This window comes from Macrotis lagotis, chromosome 1 (assembly GCF_037893015.1).
Source record: "Macrotis lagotis isolate mMagLag1 chromosome 1, bilby.v1.9.chrom.fasta, whole genome shotgun sequence".
NCBI lineage: Eukaryota > Metazoa > Chordata > Mammalia > Peramelemorphia > Peramelidae > Macrotis > Macrotis lagotis.
Genome location: NC_133658.1, coordinates 353,914,841 through 353,932,941, shown reverse-complemented (window position 1 = coordinate 353,932,941; position 18,101 = coordinate 353,914,841). Strand labels below are relative to the sequence as shown.

General features: G+C 36.2%; 1 protein-coding gene across 3 annotated transcripts in view; it reads left to right on the top strand.

The window, feature by feature from the left end:
• PTPRT (protein tyrosine phosphatase receptor type T) overlaps window positions 1-18,101 on the top strand; it is a 1,378,737-nt gene that overhangs the window by 537,411 nt on the left and 823,225 nt on the right. For all 3 annotated transcript variants that reach the window (XM_074211996.1, XM_074211997.1, XM_074211998.1), the window contains 3 exons: window positions 7,707-7,788; window positions 12,383-12,498; window positions 15,112-15,286. In XM_074211996.1, the coding sequence (XP_074068097.1) occupies window positions 7,707-7,788; window positions 12,383-12,498; window positions 15,112-15,286 (373 nt within the window). The remainder of the gene's footprint in view (window positions 1-7,706; window positions 7,789-12,382; window positions 12,499-15,111; window positions 15,287-18,101) is intronic.

Genomic DNA, 18,101 nt, shown 5'->3' with positions numbered 1-18,101 from the left:
GAGTGAGCCTTGGAGATCATCTAGTCCAACCCCCTCATTTGGTATAAGGAAACTGGATTTAGCAAATTAAGTATTTTGCTTTAGGCTACAATGTTGTTGTTAACAGTCATATGTCTGATTCTTTATGATCTCTTTTAAGGATTTTCTTTGCAAAGATATTGGTGTGGTTTGCCATTTCCTTCTCCAACTCATTTTTTTAGATGAGGAACTGAGGAAACCAGAGTTAATTGACTTGCCTAGGGTCACACAGCTAGTAAGTGTCTGAGGCCAGATTTGAACTCAGAAAGATATTCTTCCTGACTTCCAGGCCTGATATTCTATCCACTGTAGTGGCACCATGTTGCCCCAAAGTTACAACAGAATTCAGTCCAAGTCCTTCTTACTTTAACACTTTCCAGTTCACTTTGCTGTAGAATTGCCTGTTCTCTATTATGTTAATAATCATACTACATGTCTATACATGATTTACAATCTTTTAAAGTAGCACATGTGCTTTAAAATACTTTCATACCCATTTTTTTTTCCACTGGACCCTCACCAAAGCCCTTTGATAATGTACCTTTTATTATTCATTTTTAACAAATGAGGAAAATGATGCCAAAGACATTAAGTAATTGCTTGACATAAAATAAGCAAACCAAAAAAAAAACTACTTATGGGGGAGTTGAAACTTTAATCTGAGTCTTATTGATTCCTCATTCAGTGTTTTTTGCCACTACATTGCTCTCCTAATGCTGAATTAAAGTTAAAAATCTTCCACTATTCGATTTATAAGGTATAGGAAGATGGGCTTAAGTCATAGGAATCTTGGTGGTACAGTGAGTAGAGCACAAGATATGGAGTAAGGAAGACCTGAATTTGAATTCTGCTTGGGCATTTATTAGCAATGTGACACTGGGCAAGTCACTGGACTTTGTTTTTTGGTTTGAATTTGTCAAGTCAACAAAAATATTTCCTTGCACATAAAAAACTTTTTGAAGTGCTTATTAATTAAGCAATTGAACAATTTTTATTTATTAATATGTTCTTTTTCAATATTTTCAACTAAAAACAATGAGGGGATTGTATTTGATGGCCTGAAAAGAACTTTATTGCTCTAACCATATGATTCTCTGACCTTATAGTATAAACTATGTGATCGTTCTTTTGCCACTTTTCCCATTTCTCTCAAAGAACAGTGTAACAAAATAGCTGGTTAATTTGAGGGATAGGTTAGTTGAATTTTTTTTCTTATAGACATGACTGAGTTGAATGCACATAAAAAAGTATTCTCATTTTCCTTTGGGAGACCAACCCACTCTTGGGGGCCATAATCCCCCAAATAAATTCTCATACCCTAGATCTTTCTTTACTACTTATTCCCTAATGACAGTGGTTGTTGCCTTTGCTTCTGTTGCTGCCAATCTCTCTCCCTTTGCTACTGCTAACCACAGCAATATCTAAATAAACTTTTTTTGTCCCTAAGGGAAAAAAAGAAAGAATATTGGATTGAGAAAACATGGTGCTTTTCCAATGGATTTAGTAAGATTTAGTGTAGTTTGGTTTTCAAGACATGGTTTCTTATAAATGTGTAGTTTTAAGGATGACTTTTTATGTCTATGGAAGCTGTGCCTGGATGTTTCTAAACACTGCACATGATAGAGGAAGGCAAACCACTCTTTGCAGAGTGCAAAGGGCACAGAAGAATGAGGAAAAGATGAATTGATTCTTTGGGGAACATGGTCCTTCCAAGGTACCAGAGGCTGCATCTCCTTCTGTCACTTTCTGGGTTGAAAGCAATTTGTCTTTCTTTCACATAGAATTTTCATTTTGAAAATACTGAAGAGGGACAGTCAGAATACAAAAATCACAAAGGAAGATGAATCATTGAAGAACAAAAATCGGTTACTAAGATCAGAGAGAGACATTCCATCTGTTGAAAATCCATGATGCCCTATGAAGACATGTACCTTAATAGGAATTCATACCATATGAAGAATGACCTAAGAAATAGGAATGTTGAACCTGTAGCAAAAGATTTAGGAAGGAAAACCATCTTTAAATATATGAAGATCTGTCAAGTGGAAGAAGGGATTGAATTTAATGTCTGGCTCCAGAGGGAAGAACAAGGACCTTTGGAAAGTAGAAGTTATAAAGATGGTACTTTTATGCTTGTTCTAGAACCTCCCTAATAATTAGGGATATCTAAAAGTGCAATGGATTCTCCTTCACTGTAAGCCTTCAAGCAGAAACTGAATTCTGTAATTTCTTGATATCTATATAGAGTGTTTTAAAATAAATGATTTAAATCCTATAATAAGGTTAAAATTTGAAGATTTTTTTTTAAAGAGTAGGAATTACCGGTCACTTCATAGTTAATAACTGTCTGAACAAGATTTAATAGTCCTTCATTTTATTCCTTTTAAAAATATTTTTGTTTTATTTCATTTTTAATTTATGAGTTAAAAAAACAATTTCCACAACACAGTATGATTTAAAATTGTGGCATAAGAAACTGCAAATCTATTATGCACAACTTTTTATTCCTTTGAAACTTGTTATGTAAATTAATTTTTCCTCTTCCCTTTTTTTCCTTCCTTTTCCTTTTCCCATATTAGTGATGGCTGTCATTAGGTACAAATAAGTGAGGCTGAAGAAAAAAATTAATTTAGACTTCCTAAGTTTTCTAGATTCAGACTGTTGGTTATTAAAAGGCTAAGATCTAGTGCTGATATTTTTAATGACCAGTGTAGTCACTGGTGTAGAAATTGTTTCTATTTTGTTTATAAAAATCATTTCTGTTATTTCTAGAAACTATTCCTTAGAAGTTCCTTTATTGGCAACAGGAAACTATTAATTTACTTGAATTAATAGAAATGCCAAAGCTGAGCTTCTAGAAAATAGAAAGTAGCAAAGTGAAAGTCTATATAGAAAAATCTCAACTGGTTGCCATGTTTCTAACTCCTGATATTTTCCTTGGAAAATCAGTTCAAAGAAATTTATTTTTTATATTCTGAGCATTGTTGGTTAGAAGGTTCTTGTGGATTGTAATAGTGGAAGAGGAAAAGAAAACTCTTACCTAAAAATTATTAATAGTGAATCAAAAAAGATTGCTTGTGTCTTTAGAACTTGTTCTAGTTGCTCTTCAGGTAAAGGACAAGGGAAGCAATAGTATCAGCTTTTTTCTGTCCTAGTCAATAACTCAATACCTCAATATACATATATAGCCCTTTAAAGTTTAAAAAAGTACTCCCTCACAATAATTCCACAAGACAAGTAATACAAATATCATTTTTTTCTGATTTATGAAAGAGGACAATGAGGCTTAGAAAAGCTAAAATACCTTGCTCCAGGTCACACAGTTAATCAAAGGACAGGTCAAAGGCTTGATTCTAGATTTCTTGACATATATTCTGTATTTGTTAACTGTATTATATTATGTTTCATCAATTCATATCTAGAAATCCCAGATCTATATGAAACATTTTTTTTAGGTTTTTGCAAGGCAAATGGGGTTAAGTAACTTGCCCAAGGCCACACAGCTAGGTAATTATTAAGTGTCTGAGATTGGATTTGAATTCAGGTACTCCTGACTTCAGGTACTCCTGACATCAATAGAATTGGCTCTCCCACGAAGAAGTAGTTGGTTTCCTATCTTCAAATTTAGACAGGCTAACCACTTACCAAGCTTGTCATTGAGAAGTTTCATTTTTTCAGGTAGGGGTTGGACTAGATGATAACTAAGATATTTTGAAATTTAATATTCTTTAATTCTATATTCCTTTGCTTATTCAGAAGTTCTGGCTCAGAGACAAACTTTTCTCTCAGTACATAGAGGTGAGGAGCAGTGTAATTGGAAAATAACCCTGGTCATATGAGACATCTTTACCCTATGCCTGTAATCCCCTCCCTTCCCATTTTCACCTGCTGAATTCTTGCCCATAAATTCAAGCCGAACTCATATGCTATTTTTCTAATCTAAGAAGTCTTTCCTTTTACCTTTGTTCAATAGTGCTCCTTAACTCAATACCCCTTTGTTCTGTACCTCTCTGATGCATTTCTAAAATTATATTAAGAATACAAATACTCTCCATAATGACAGAAGATGATTCTTATTTGAACTTTGAAGACCTCTTAGCATCTAGCATAGGGCCATGAAGGTACCTCAACAGTGTTTGCTGAATACCAAATTGTGGGTGCTCATTGTCAGTTTTCAAGGTTAAAGAACCACATCCTTAAAAGTGATATCTAGGGGCAGCTAGGTGGCGCAGTGGATAAAGCACCAGCCCTGGAGTCAGGAGCAGGAGTACCTGGTTCCAATCCAGTCTCAGACACTTAATAATTACCTAGCTGTGTGGCCTTGGGCAAGCCACTTAACCCCATTTGCCGTGCAAAAACCTAAAAAAAAAAATGTGATATCCAGGTGAAATTGAAGGTATCATTAAATGATTTGGAAAAGACCTTTGAAACCATCTAGATCTGAGCTCTTTTTTTCAAATGAGGAGAAAGGTTCTGTCAAGTTAAATGAAATGCTTCAATCCAAATTCATACTAAATGGGATTTTTGGAATTTGATCCTAGGTCTTCTAATTCCAAATCCAGTGCTTATTCTGTTGTACCATTTTTCTTACATGTGTCTTGGTTAGTCTTCATTGTTTTCAAGTGGCCTATAAGAGTGCTTTGCACCATAGTAACAAACTTTCTTTTTCTGATGTTTGTTCATTTTACCAGTTTGTTTCTAGACTTTTAACTCTTTGGTAAAATAGGACTCTTCTTCCAGGTTTGAGATTGCACTGTCCTAGCTTCAGGGATTTTGTACAATTACTTTCAGAGATAGTTTTAGGAACCTATAATTTTGCAGTTTTTTTCAAGGAGTTATGATCTAAAAAGAGAGGTGTGTTTACTTCTCTCCTGGCCTGTGCCCTTGTCTGTGAGTGGCTGTAACATTCTTTTCTGAACTGGAACTCTGACAAACTCCTGTGGCTCAAGTTCTGATATACTAATCCTGGGACTGACCCCCAGGACTGAGGCGATATCCAAGTATGGGCAAAGCAACAGAGTCCTGCCTCAGGATTAGCAAAAAGATCATCACAGTCTTTCTTTTTGACTGTTGTCAGATCCCCTTACTGTCTGTGGACTGATTGCTCTGAAGGAAGTCTCCCTTTCTTGCACTGCTGAGTTGGTGACTCCCAAGGCCTGCTCCTACTTTTCTGGGGCCAGGTCTGTACTGGTAAATCTCCCCAGGTGACCTTTCTTTCCTGCTCAATTTCTTGGTTGTCTTCAGTTGGAAAATTATTTCACTCCATTTTTTTGTGGATTCTACTGCTCCATGAATTATTTTATGGTATTATTTAAATATGTCTGAAAGGTTTTGAGAGAGAATTCAGGTGTGTTGCTGTCTTTGGCCAGATCTGCTCCTGTATTTCACCTTCCTTGATGCCATTTTGGGTTTTCTTGAAAAAGATACTGGAGTAGTTTGTTATTTCCTTCTCCAGATGAGGCAAACAGATTTAAGAGAATTACATGGGCTCATATAGCTAGTAAATATCTGAGACCGGATTTGAACTCATTAAGATGAATCTTCCTGATTCACTGCTTCACCTAGCTGCCTTTAATGATCAAATATAAAGTTTTCCTTCTGCCACTTAAAGCCAAAGTGATTGCTTCCTATTTTTCCAGTTTTCTTATATTTTACCTTTGTCTCCATATACTCTAAAACCCAGCCAGTTTGAACTATTTATAGTTTCTCTCTTATGACACCTCATCTCCTGTCTCTGTCCCTTTAAACTGACTGTCCCCCATGACTTCAGTGCTCTCCCTCTCTGTCACTGAAGTCCTGACTCTTTCAAGACTCAGTTTAGATCCCCTCCCTTCTGAAGAAGGCTTTTCTCAGCTTGCCCTTCTTCAGTCTTTAGTGCCTCTTACTTGAAATACCATTTCATCTGCTCTGTGGATATTTTCTATGTACTTTATTATTTACATTGTGTTTTCTTCATTAAAATGTGAACTCCTTAGGAGCAGCAGCTGTTTTTTTTTGGGGGGGGGTTGCCTTTCTCTACTTCCAGTGTTCAGCATAATAACTGGCCCACTGTAAATACTTCATAATTCCCTGTTGACTATTGATATACAAAAAATACAGAACCATCTTTCATGGGCAGATGTGTGATTCAATAACATACCTATAATGTGAGGTTCTTCCAAGAATGGAAAGCCTAATAATGTAAGAAAGAAAAAAGCTATCTGATTAGTGCATGGAGATGTAGGTAGCAGTTGCTTCATGACTGGAGTCATATCCTTCTGCCAAGGGTACAGTTTATGTCGTATTGAATTCAGATTGGTCTCTTTTTACATAACAAGGAGAAGTACTGAGTCACATTGTTTAATTGCTGTCCTAGTAATTTAGAAACTCCCTAGGCCCTAAGGACTTGGTCCTTCCCTCTCTCCAACATTTATGGGCAGCAGGATGGAAGGTGCAAAAGCCAAGTCACAAGAAAATACCCTGGAATAGAAGCTAGAGTACTGTATTTCTTTTTTTTCCCTGCCTCTGTCTACTAGAAAAATCACCTTCCACTCTATTTTCCCATCCTCTCCTTTCCCCCAGAAATCAGTTTTCCCTTGTTGAGAGGATTTGATTAAATGTTGTTTTAAGTCTCTTCTAATTTTCCTTAATTGTTCTGACTCTAAGCTATCCTGGGAGCCCATAGTAGGTTTTATGTGGTCTTTACCTTGGGAAAGGTACAACTCATTCAGGTAGGATTTGTCAGCCCTAGGGGCAATCCTACTGCCATTTTAATGCATGGTGTCATTGATCTTTGACTGCAGAGTAAAAGTAACTTGAGTCCTAGGTTTGTCTCCCTACTTTGCCTCTACAATATTAAGCAAGGTGGTTAATGTTTGGGAGTCTCAGTATCCTTCTCTGTAAAATGAGAGGCCTGAACTAGATGATCTTGAAGATCCTTTCTGCCTCTAATGTTAAGTTCATATGGCAAGAACAGTTTTCATACTATTCCAAAAACTTATTAAATCCTTGCTATGTACAAGACACTCTTCAGGAACTGAGGATTCAAAGACATACAATGAAAAAGCTCTGAGCTTTAAGAAGGCTACATCCTCCTGGCTAGCTACTTGAGATCTCAACTAGCCTGAGCACTCATTTCAAAAGAAACATTTCCTTCTAAGATAGATAGAAGAGTTGAATTTTAGTAAATAGCTCTTCTTTATGTCAACCACCATGAAGACTCAGGATTTATAGTTTGATTTGTTTTTTTCATTTAGACAATATATCTCTGCAATCACTATTAGGGTGCATGATGCTTTTTTCATTATTTATTCTGGTCAAAAGTGTTTACTTTTTCTGAATGAGAAAATCTGGGGTTTGTGAGAAAATCCCTATATCATAGCCTAAGTTGTCTGCTTTCTTGTGATAAACAGTCTGAATAATAAAAAAATTTCATTGAGTAGAAGAGAGGTACTAATAAACAATAACTAGGGGTTGATTGGAAAAATCTGTTTGGAAAGTGACTTATTCCATTCAGGCAAAGACACAAAATTAGAGTCAAGGAGTCAGTCAGCTTTGGAGTATGGAGTTTCTACATTGGAGAACTCCATGTAGATGAGAAATCACAAATCTTAACCTAAAAAAAAGTGATAGAAGCAGGGAGGAAGGAATAGCTCTATTTGACTGCCATCAGCTGTTTGTGAGAACATGATTTCCTGTGTATGTTTCAGGTTATATTTGAGTCGGTGTCTTTGAAGGGACATCCTGGCTACATAGCAGTGGATGAAGTTCGGGTCCTTGCTCATCCATGCCGTAAGTACCTTTATCCAGTGGCAAGAATGCTGGGTCTGGCAGTCTTGGCTTTGAATCCCAGCTTGGACATTTCCTACCTTTCTGATTTTGGACAAGTCACTTAACTTCTCTGGACCCCAGTTTCCTCATCTGCAAGATTGATTGGATTGGATTGGATAACTTCTTGTTTTTTCCAGTTTTGTATCCATGACCCTGCAGTTTTCATGTTCCTGATATCATAGCCTGCCCTAGACTAGGCTTCACAGTTCACTTCAGCTGGTCTCCTATTTACCTGGTTCACAGACATTTTATTTTTTTTCTTTGTTCTTTGAAAAATACTTCTGTACCCAAGGCAATCAGCCCAAAATAAATCCCTCATTTTTCCAGGCTGTGCAATAGACAACCCCTATGTGAATCTGCAGATAGTGCCAAAACATCTCCACTCAAATCTGACTCCATTATTAAGGGAATAGAAAACACTGATTGTTTATTAGTGTGATTCAGAGCACTGAAGTAGAAGAATTAAAGGGCTCTGGATAGAATCACATGTAATTGTTTCAGAAAGGATAAAAAAAATACCAAAAACACTTAGGGAATGAACTGGATGCTCACTTATAGGGAAAAGTGGGCCTTGAGCTATTAATTCTTGGAAAATAATTTTAAATCCACTCATCAGCTCTGTGGAGGCATTCTCAAAGATTTGTCATCATTGGCTCTTATTGTTGAGCATTAAAATGTTATTACTCTTTGCTCATCCTGTTTATGTTTCATACAATTCTGTCCCAGTTGTCTATTTCCTAATCAACATTTGACTACATCTTGGCTGTGACCCACAGGATGGGTATATAATGTGTGTTTGTGAAAAGAGTTTGTGCCATGCTACTGGTGTCTGCCATAGTCAGTGTCTGTTTTCCAGGACTTGCTTAGTTTCCTCCCTTATTCCCCAAAGGCCATTATGCTGTAATGGACAGAAACACATTGTTTTTTGGTGGGATTTACCATTTATCAGCCTGAAGCTCTCTGTATGAGAATGAGCCTTAGCTATAGCTTTGGCAGGGTAAAACCTGTGTGCCATGTACTAATAATAGCTTTCTCTTGGTAGAATGGAAACTTCTTGAGGGCAGTTTCTTTTTGTCTTTGTCTACTTAGTGCCTGATGTTTAATAGATGATTATATGTTTAGTGGATGATTAATACAATATTTTAATTGATGTTTGATAGATGATTAACCAATGATAATTAAGATGAATTTAATCAGTTTGTTTTTCTAATATAGAGGTTCTTAACCAGGGATCTAAGAAGTTCAAAGAGAGATTTCAAGAAAAAATTTGGAAGGGTAAAAAAATATGTATTTTAGTATGTTGCTTTCCCTTATAATCCTATGTATTTAATTTTGTGCATTTTAAAATTCTTTTCCTGTGGAGTTTATAGGATTCTCCATTGTGCCAAAGGGGTCCATAACACAAAAGGCTAAGATCCTATATTCTAAATTCAGTAGCTTTAATGGTTGTTTTCTCCCTTCTGAGAAAGCACAATGTTAATATGCTGGCCAGAGGACTAGGGGTACATGACTCCTGACTCTGGCTTCAGGTAGAATCAATACTTTGGGAACTGTGCAATGGACTTTAAGAAAAACCTCAGCTTCTTCTCCCCTGGTAAAGAACTGGATTCCACATGAGTGGAATGACCATCAGTCAATTACCATGCAAATAGGTTATGAGCTGTAACTAAGGAAAACATGATCCTATCTGTGTGCCTGCATAATGCAAAACCACCCCATTAATGCACCACTCAGGCTTACACATAAAATTCAGAAAAATGCAACACTACTGTGATGGGACCTGCAGTTTTCATACTTTTTAACAGAAATGATGGAAACCTAAAATGAAAGCTATGATATTATATCCCATAGAAACATTTGGGCTGCTCCAATTGAAGCCCCCTCCTTAAGCCTAGAACTAGGGGCTTTTGCTCAATTCAGGTCTTGGTTTCCTCATACACCTTTAGGATTTCTGTTAAAAGAAGCCGGTCAGTGCATTGATGTTTCTGCCTCCTAGCATTTGTGACATGGGTGGGGAACAAAGACTGTGTCTTCCCCTGGCCAGTTCGGCAGTGAGTTCAAAGGGATGTCAGTGCTTCGAGAACTGTAGGAATGTGCTTGTTCCATGAGAAGGATTACTTCAATAATTCAGCAACCCCTTTTCCTCTGAAGATTCTCTGGCAGAAAGTTTCAAGTTCTGAAAGCCATGGAACCCTTGAGAGAAATAAAAAAAGGGATTTCCTTCTTTTCCCCCTCTCATTCCCCCTCCTCTCTTTTGCTTTTTCCCTTTCTTGGTTTTCAGTAACTAAAAATCTTTTACATAGCAACAAACTAGAAGAAAATTGACTCTGGAAAGAAATCTCACCTCCTGAATTTCAACACAACCTGAACAGTTGTAAGAAAATCAGAGCTGCTGCTGAAAATGAAGGCATATTATAAACAGGGAACATATCCTAAGGGCTGTGTGAAAGCTGGAAGGCCTTTTCTTCTATGAACAATGCAGCCTAAATGTGTGGGCCAGTTTCAGTGATGCTGACAGTAGGCCTCAGTGGATTGTGTTTAGGATCCTAAATTGCATGGGAAACAAAATGATTTCTGTATGTCATCTACTGAATAGATTTTGGTTTCTTCATCCTTTTCGACCCTCCAACACACATTCACTTTCTCCCTTTCTCTCTCCCCACCAATTACACACTTACACACACACACACACACACACACACACACACACACTCTCACACCCACATTCACACTTATACTTACACTTAATATTAATGTACAGATTAGAAACTTCCCTCATGGGCTGTTAAATATTTAAGTAGATTGTGAACTTTTTATTCTCCTCACGTCCACAGGCCTTTTAATTTCCCATTTCTTTCCTCTGGAGCTATTTCTCTATTAAGATATGCCAAGAGTTTATCAATAAGTGCTTCTGCTAAATATTCCCAAAGTTATACAGCCTTTAGTGGCCCAATCACCCCATGTCCCATATTGATTGGCACTGAGGTTAATAGCATTATGTTTTCGCCTTACACTTTTAAAAAGTGAGCGAGAGACAGACGTGATACTTAAACCACAGCAAAGGAAATGATTTTCTCTTATAAACTAAAACCTTTCACTTATATTTTATAGCCCATTTAACATTTCCATGTTGCCCTGCATGTATTGTAACTCTGGTTGCCCTCTGAGGGTTGTCATTTCTCAGCTTTAACTATTAAAAACAGGATTGCATCAGTAATAACTGCTGGGTAAATGTCAGAGAAGTTTTCTTCATGGTTTCACCATTTCCATCTCTTCCTCTGACTTTTAGACTTCCTTATTTTATTTTCTATCACATTATTGTGGTGAATTTCCTCGTGTTCCATGAACTGTTGGGACTTCTGCTGAACAGGTCTCTTTCTCTCAATTTTATTTCACTACCTGCTGGATGCTGACAAGTCCAGAGAGCAGGATAAAGGGCAGAAAGATATGTCTTCAAATGGTATACTGATGTTTGTAGAGTGAATTTAAACTGTCACTCAGATCAGGATATTTTGTCCTAAATGTGACATAAGTATTGGTCAGTCTTATTCACAAAGGTCTCTGCCAGGTGAAATCACAGTGTCTTACAGAGTACAAAGTTTGGAAACACAAACACTGAGGCTTAACCTGGTCATCTGCTGGGTTCTGAGAGATTATCTTTATTGTTATTATACTTGCCTATTTATTTCATTAGTGATCTAAAATTCTTTGGGATTCCAATAATTGATTAGGAAATGTAAAAATATTTCAGTAAAATTTTTCTTTTTTGCACATAAGGCATCTTTCTCCAGTCCATTGTGTGACTTTAGGTCTCTGAATTTTCAGGTATACTAGCATATCCTTTGAAGTTTGACCTTTACCCCCTGGGAAGGTAATAGAGGGTGTCCCAAAAGTCTTAGTGTAATTTCAGGCTGTTAAGCTTAAAATTTTAAGCTATTAGAACTTAAAACTGAAGGATAATCTGTATATGTCAAAGGTGAATGAAAGAATTTAGAACTTTTTTATTCTGAGGACTTCCCATTAAGGAGTTGCCCTATCTCTACCCAGACCCAAACCCCAATTATAGGATTTTTATTATTTTTGGGTTAATTTTTTTTTACTTGGAATGAGATCTTAAATACCCATCCTCATTGACCATCATATTATTGTAAAAATTCCTCCCTTCAGTGGAATGATCATTTTTTTTTAGTTTTTTTGGCAAGGCAATGAGGTTAAGTGGCTTGCCCAAGGCCACAGAGCTAGGTAATTATTAAGTGTTTGAGACCGGATTTGAACTCAGGTACTCCTGATTCCAGGGCTGGTGCTCTATCCACTGCGCCACCTAACCACCTGGAATGATCACTTTTCAATTTGGTATGTTACACCATATAGGCCTGGACCATTCTTCTGGCTTTACTGCCTTGAACAGAATAAGCATCTTAACTCTCTCAAGGAAAATAACCTTTACTTGCCCTTGGAATTTACCTAGGTCATTATTTTAATTCTTCAGCCAAGAATCTAAGACGAGCAGAACTGCTAAAGAACTTGCTCAATTATTATTTCATTTCCATCCTAGGAAAAGCACCTCATTTCCTGCGACTCCAAAATGTTGAAGTGAATGTGGGACAGAATGCAACATTCCAGTGTATTGCTGGGGGAAAGTGGTCTCAGCATGACAAACTCTGGCTCCAGGTAAACATATTTCTTCCTTTTTTAACGTAATTTTCCCTCCATAATCTGATCAAAGTTAGTGATTTTTGAACCCACATGTTCTTGACTGGGTCCAGTTTTCTCTTCAATATCTCACCATGGCTATAAAGATTCTGGCATCATAAATTTTAAACTGGAAGGGAGCTCAGAAATCATATAGTACAACACCTCATTTTACAGATGAAGAAACAAAGAAGTTAAGTAACTTATCCAGTCAGTAAGTGAGAGTCTTCTGACATTAATTCCAATGCTCTTTCAACTCTGTTTCAAGGACCAGTTATTTATATCCTAAACATGTGGTGCCCAAACTTGTTGACTCAATTCTTTTGTTATTTTTTTCAGATCCCTTGCTTGGGTCCTTTTCAGCATGCTTCCTGGCTGGGGGGGGGGGGGGGTTCTGATCATTTATTCCTGGCCACCCAGAATCTTAACCTTGATTTTGTCTTCAATGACTTTTGGTGCCTGTGCTTTCCCTCTTGGATTTATCTGACTTCTGAGATCTTCAGCATTTGCTTCTATATGACCTCTATAATTTTACACCATTCCAACATTGTTAATCTCTCTGTACTTAGTACTCTCAACTCTCAATTTGGCATATATCCAACCAAAATTTCTGTTCTGGGTCTCCTGCCAGTGAGGTCTTTTATAGCTCTTTATTGCCCAATTCTCAATGAGATATAGATGACTAGAATGTAACATCCCTAAAGGTAGTTACTGTCTCATTTTTGTATTTGTCTATCTAGTATTTATCCAGGTCTCTGACATATAGTAGTCTTATTGCGAGACTAGAGAAAACTGGAATAATTAGAATTTTTAAAAGTTAACCTTTAAATGTCCACTGTTTAAAAGATAGGGACTAAGATATATGAACTACTACAATTTAATTTCTATTCAGAAAAAGCCCATTGGATGAAAAGCCATGTCATCGAAAATGGGAATATTTCAAGCAAACTCATTGAATCCTATCTGACTCTTCTTGAGGCTTTATTTGTTAAAATGAAAACTAAATATCACTGATCAGGACTTAAAATAAAACTTGAAGACGAATATCATTTCATTAGCCATTTGTTCCATGTGGGAAATTTGGTGTTCTAAAAAAATGACTGCTTTCAGGCACATCATTGTTGATATATAGAATTTGCTAAAGAGAAATGTAAATTGATAGAAATGGTGAGAGAATATCTTCTTATGAATGAAATACTAGTTCATTACAAGTAACATATTAATTAATATCTAATCTGAGAAACATATGACCTTAGTTGAACTAGATCAGTTTTATGACATTCAAAATAAGTGACCATCCAAACTATTTGAACACATCCAGAGAGATGTGGACCTCACTACTTAGAAAGATAGTCCATTTCACTGTTAGATGTTTCTGATAGTTGACTTTTCTCTATGCAGTACCAAAATCTGTCTTCCTCTAACTTACTTCAATTGTTCAGGGTTCTACCTTCAAGAGCCTACCAGGACAATTCTAATTCTTCCCGACTGAGACAGCCCTTCACATTATTGAAGACAACCATCACAGTACAGCTTAAGCCTTCTCAACAGCCATTCCTAATTCTTTCAACCCATCCTTATATGACATGATTTCTAGTCCCCTTCTCAGGATGATTACCAGCTTGTCAATGCCTTTCCTAAAATATGATGCCTAGAATTGCTTTTCTTAGTATAACACAGAAGTAAAGAAAAGCTAAAGAAAATGCTATTTTTCATTGGAAGAAAAGCATAAAATGTTGTCCCTATGCTGTGATAAAGTTACCAATTTCAGCATATTAGTTTGGAATTCTAAAGGAGTCCCATATAAGCCTGGAAAATGATATACATAGATGTAGGATCTCAGATTTAAAATTGTAAAGATCTTGAGGGGTCATCTAGTCAAATCCTCTCATTTTACAGTTGAGAATTTTATGGTTGAGGAAACTGAGGCCAAAAGAGAGAAAATAATTTGTTTGATGTCACATAGAAGCAATGTCACAACCAGGTTAAAGACTTAGACCCTATGACTCCAAATCTAGGACTCTTTCCACTTTGTTAATCAAACAAAAAACAAACAGACAAATATAAAACCAAACCTTTAGATTTTTGTACAACAGAATGCTACCTGTATACCAGTGGCTGTGAAGCTCAATCAGGTCAATTTCAGCTACAAGAAAGTGAGCTTTCCAGATAAGAATGGTCTTTTACTAGCTTACCTTTATGCTTTGTTCAGACCTGCAGTATCGAGGTAAAGTCTGTTATCTCACTTTTGCAGATGAAGAAAAGTAAAAGAAGGGTTAAAAGATTGACCTTAGCTCACAAAGCAAATCAGTCCAGCTTCAGAGTGAAACTACAGCGATTACTGAGCCTTTGCCTTCATCCCTAACCAGTAAGGTGCATGCACTCTTATGCTAATACTTCTGCCAAAATTTATTCAGCAAAATATACCAAGAACTAGGAGGGTAAATAAAATGAACCCCATTTTCATCCAGGCCAAAGAGTAAGTGTAGAAATGGCTGTCTGATTTTGAATGTAGGGGAGTGTGAAGGGAATCAATTCGTATTTAGTGCAATCCATTCAAGCCCTTAAGGTGATTTTTCTTTTCTCTGGTAGCAATGGAATGGAAGAGATACTGCCCTCATGGTCACCAGAGTGGTCAACCATCGAAGATTTTCAGCTACTGTTAGTGTGGCCGATACATCTCAGAGGAGCATCAGCAAGTACCGATGTGTCATTCGCTCCGATGGTGGCTCTGGAGTCTCTAATTATGCAGAATTAATAGTAAAAGGTGAGTGATTCAGAAAGTATGGGATTCATGTGACTCCATTTCATTCTTTCAAATGACTAACAGACTAACACCAGAGATTGTTCTTGCCATGGAAGAACTTTTTTTAAAACTAAGGAGCTGGACAATGAATTTTTGTTCACAAAACTTGGTGGTTGAGAGAGTTATGGAATGGGGACATTATTGTCTCTTCTGCTCTCTTGATTTTTGAAAAAAAAACAAAATAAAGATATTTTTGTTAACAATATAAGATTTAAAGAAGTCATGTGAAAGGCTGTGAAGAAGTTAAGGAAGGCTGAATATTAACTTTGTTAACCTGTAATTCACTTATCATATAATATTTAGTATGGTAGCTATCTATGTTGAAATCTTATACACCCTTTCTTGGCTGTAAATTCCTTGAGAACAGGTACTATGTGTTTGCTAACCTTAGGATCTTTCCTGGAATTGACCACCCTACTATGTATACAGTAAGGGTTTTCACCTTATTTGTGTAATGAATAATTAAAAAGTTTATGCTTTTATATAAGTCACAGCCATGTAACTTCCTTGATATGAATAATAGGATCATGTAATTTAATGAATGAAACAATGAAGTTTAGTCTACTTACAACACTTAAATATAATCACATATAAAGATAATATTCACTGAGCACCAAGTATACAGACTAAGATTTCATGAGCTTTTTAGATTTCTATATCATACTGTGGATTCAGCACAAAATCTCCAAATTTTGGGAAACTTTAAGGGGGGTTTTGAAAATGTACTGTGGTCCAAATTGGACTCTCCAAACTTATACTTGTGAAGTTAGTATTTTGAAACCAAATGTATAACTTTATATTTATCTTTGTCAAATGTCATTTTATTGTGTTCCAGCCTTTCAAACTCCTTCTGAATCATGACTCTGTTATCCAGTGTTATTGCTGCTCTGAACATTGCACTTTTCACCCCACAACCATATCCTTGTCTATATATTTTCAGACTATCCTGTTATTAATTAATATGCCCTAGAATTGTTTTGGAAATTGAAGTCAAAGACTTTTGTCCAATAATTTACTGATTTCATTCTCTTTCCATTTCTGAAAATGCAGCCTTCTTCAGCCCTGTACCATGATCTTTCCATCAATTCATCAATTCATGATAAATGGATAGGAGTATATATGAGTTTGCACTAAACTATCTCCACTGCTTCTTGCTTAGTTCCTCTTGTGACCAGCCATATTCTTTTGCAGATGACTGACTAGGGCTAAGGATATGGTCTCTTGTACTGGAAAAGAATAAATATAATTGGTCTGTGTGGGGAATTAGATCCACCACAGTGAACTCACTAATGCTGTATTTTAAGCAAGCATATCAGTGAATCATGGAGATTTGGGGGAATGATAGTTCAATCATGGGGGAAAAACAATTAAGTAGACAAAAGTAAACTTAAAAGAACTCAACAAACTCAACAGAGATCTCCAAAAGAAACAAGTCAAAAACTTCCTGAAAAAATTCCTTTGCATTCTGATCTAATGTGGTCAAATTTAAGATAGGTACGTCTATTTGATATCCCAGTGATTATGACTTAAATGATGCAATGTGGACTGATTCATAGAACATCAGAACTTGAGATGATCCTAGAGTAGCATTAATTCACTTCTATTTATTGAATGGTAAGGTGATATACTCATGTGATGAATTCCAGAAACCAGAGAAAGATAGTGTGGTAGAGAGTGAGTGAAGATCAATGTAGGCAGAAATAGAAATTGTTTTCATCTTAATAGTAGAGTATACTATGGAACTCCTGGATAGGAAGAGGACATAGAGGAGGAGTTGAAACAAATCACAAACTTGACATGGAGGCATGACATAGTAGTGATAGGAGACTTCAGTTATTCAGTGACCTGCTGGAATGTACTCTGCCAAAAGGTGAGCAGTTAATAATTTCTTTCCTTGTTTTAATTATAATTTTAAAGGGTAGAGGAAACAACAGTAATAAAATCTATTCTTTATTTGGTTTTCAAAAATAAGGAGAACTATTTATATGAAATAGAAATTATGTAAACTTTGGAAGATCATTCCTCATTATTACTTGGGATAGAAAAGGAAGTGAAAACAAGTTGCAATCTATTTTGTATCTCTGAGATCCAGTTGACTGTGGAATGAAGGTGGGAATGGGTAGTGGTAGGAAACTCACAGGATTTAAAATTTGAAGATAGAAAAGGAAATAATTCTGATGAGGAAAAGAAGTGAACTAAATAAACTGATGTGGATGCACAGGGTACTCATTAATTAGTTTAAATAAAACAAAACTTATAGAGAAGGTAGAAGCAAAGAATGATGGGCATAATATATGCTTACATTACTATAATAATTGTGTTAGAATGATTAAAGAACTAAATAAGCTGAACAGAGAACTTCTCAATGTTGTTTTGTTTCTGTATACTCCACTAGGGAAAATATATTTGGGTCATAAAAGCTATAATGAATATGATTAATAGTGAGTTGAAATGTGGGATAAAGAGGGAGGAGATATGAATGCTTCAAGTTACCCTTGATGAGGATATCTTGCAGTGTTAAAAGAACTGCTATATGTGATTGCTAATGATCTTTGAAAGATCATAGAGAACAGAATAGTTATAACAGGACTGTAGAAGACTACATTTTCAAAGCTGGAAAGAGAATTTTGCAAACTGAAGACTTGTGCTCTTTGACTTCAATTCCTGACCCAATTCGAGCTTATTTTAATAATAGAATGGTTAGTGAATTTTTAAACAAGAATATGGCTATGGGAAAAAAAGTAGCATGACTTAATCAGAACTGTATTATAGACTT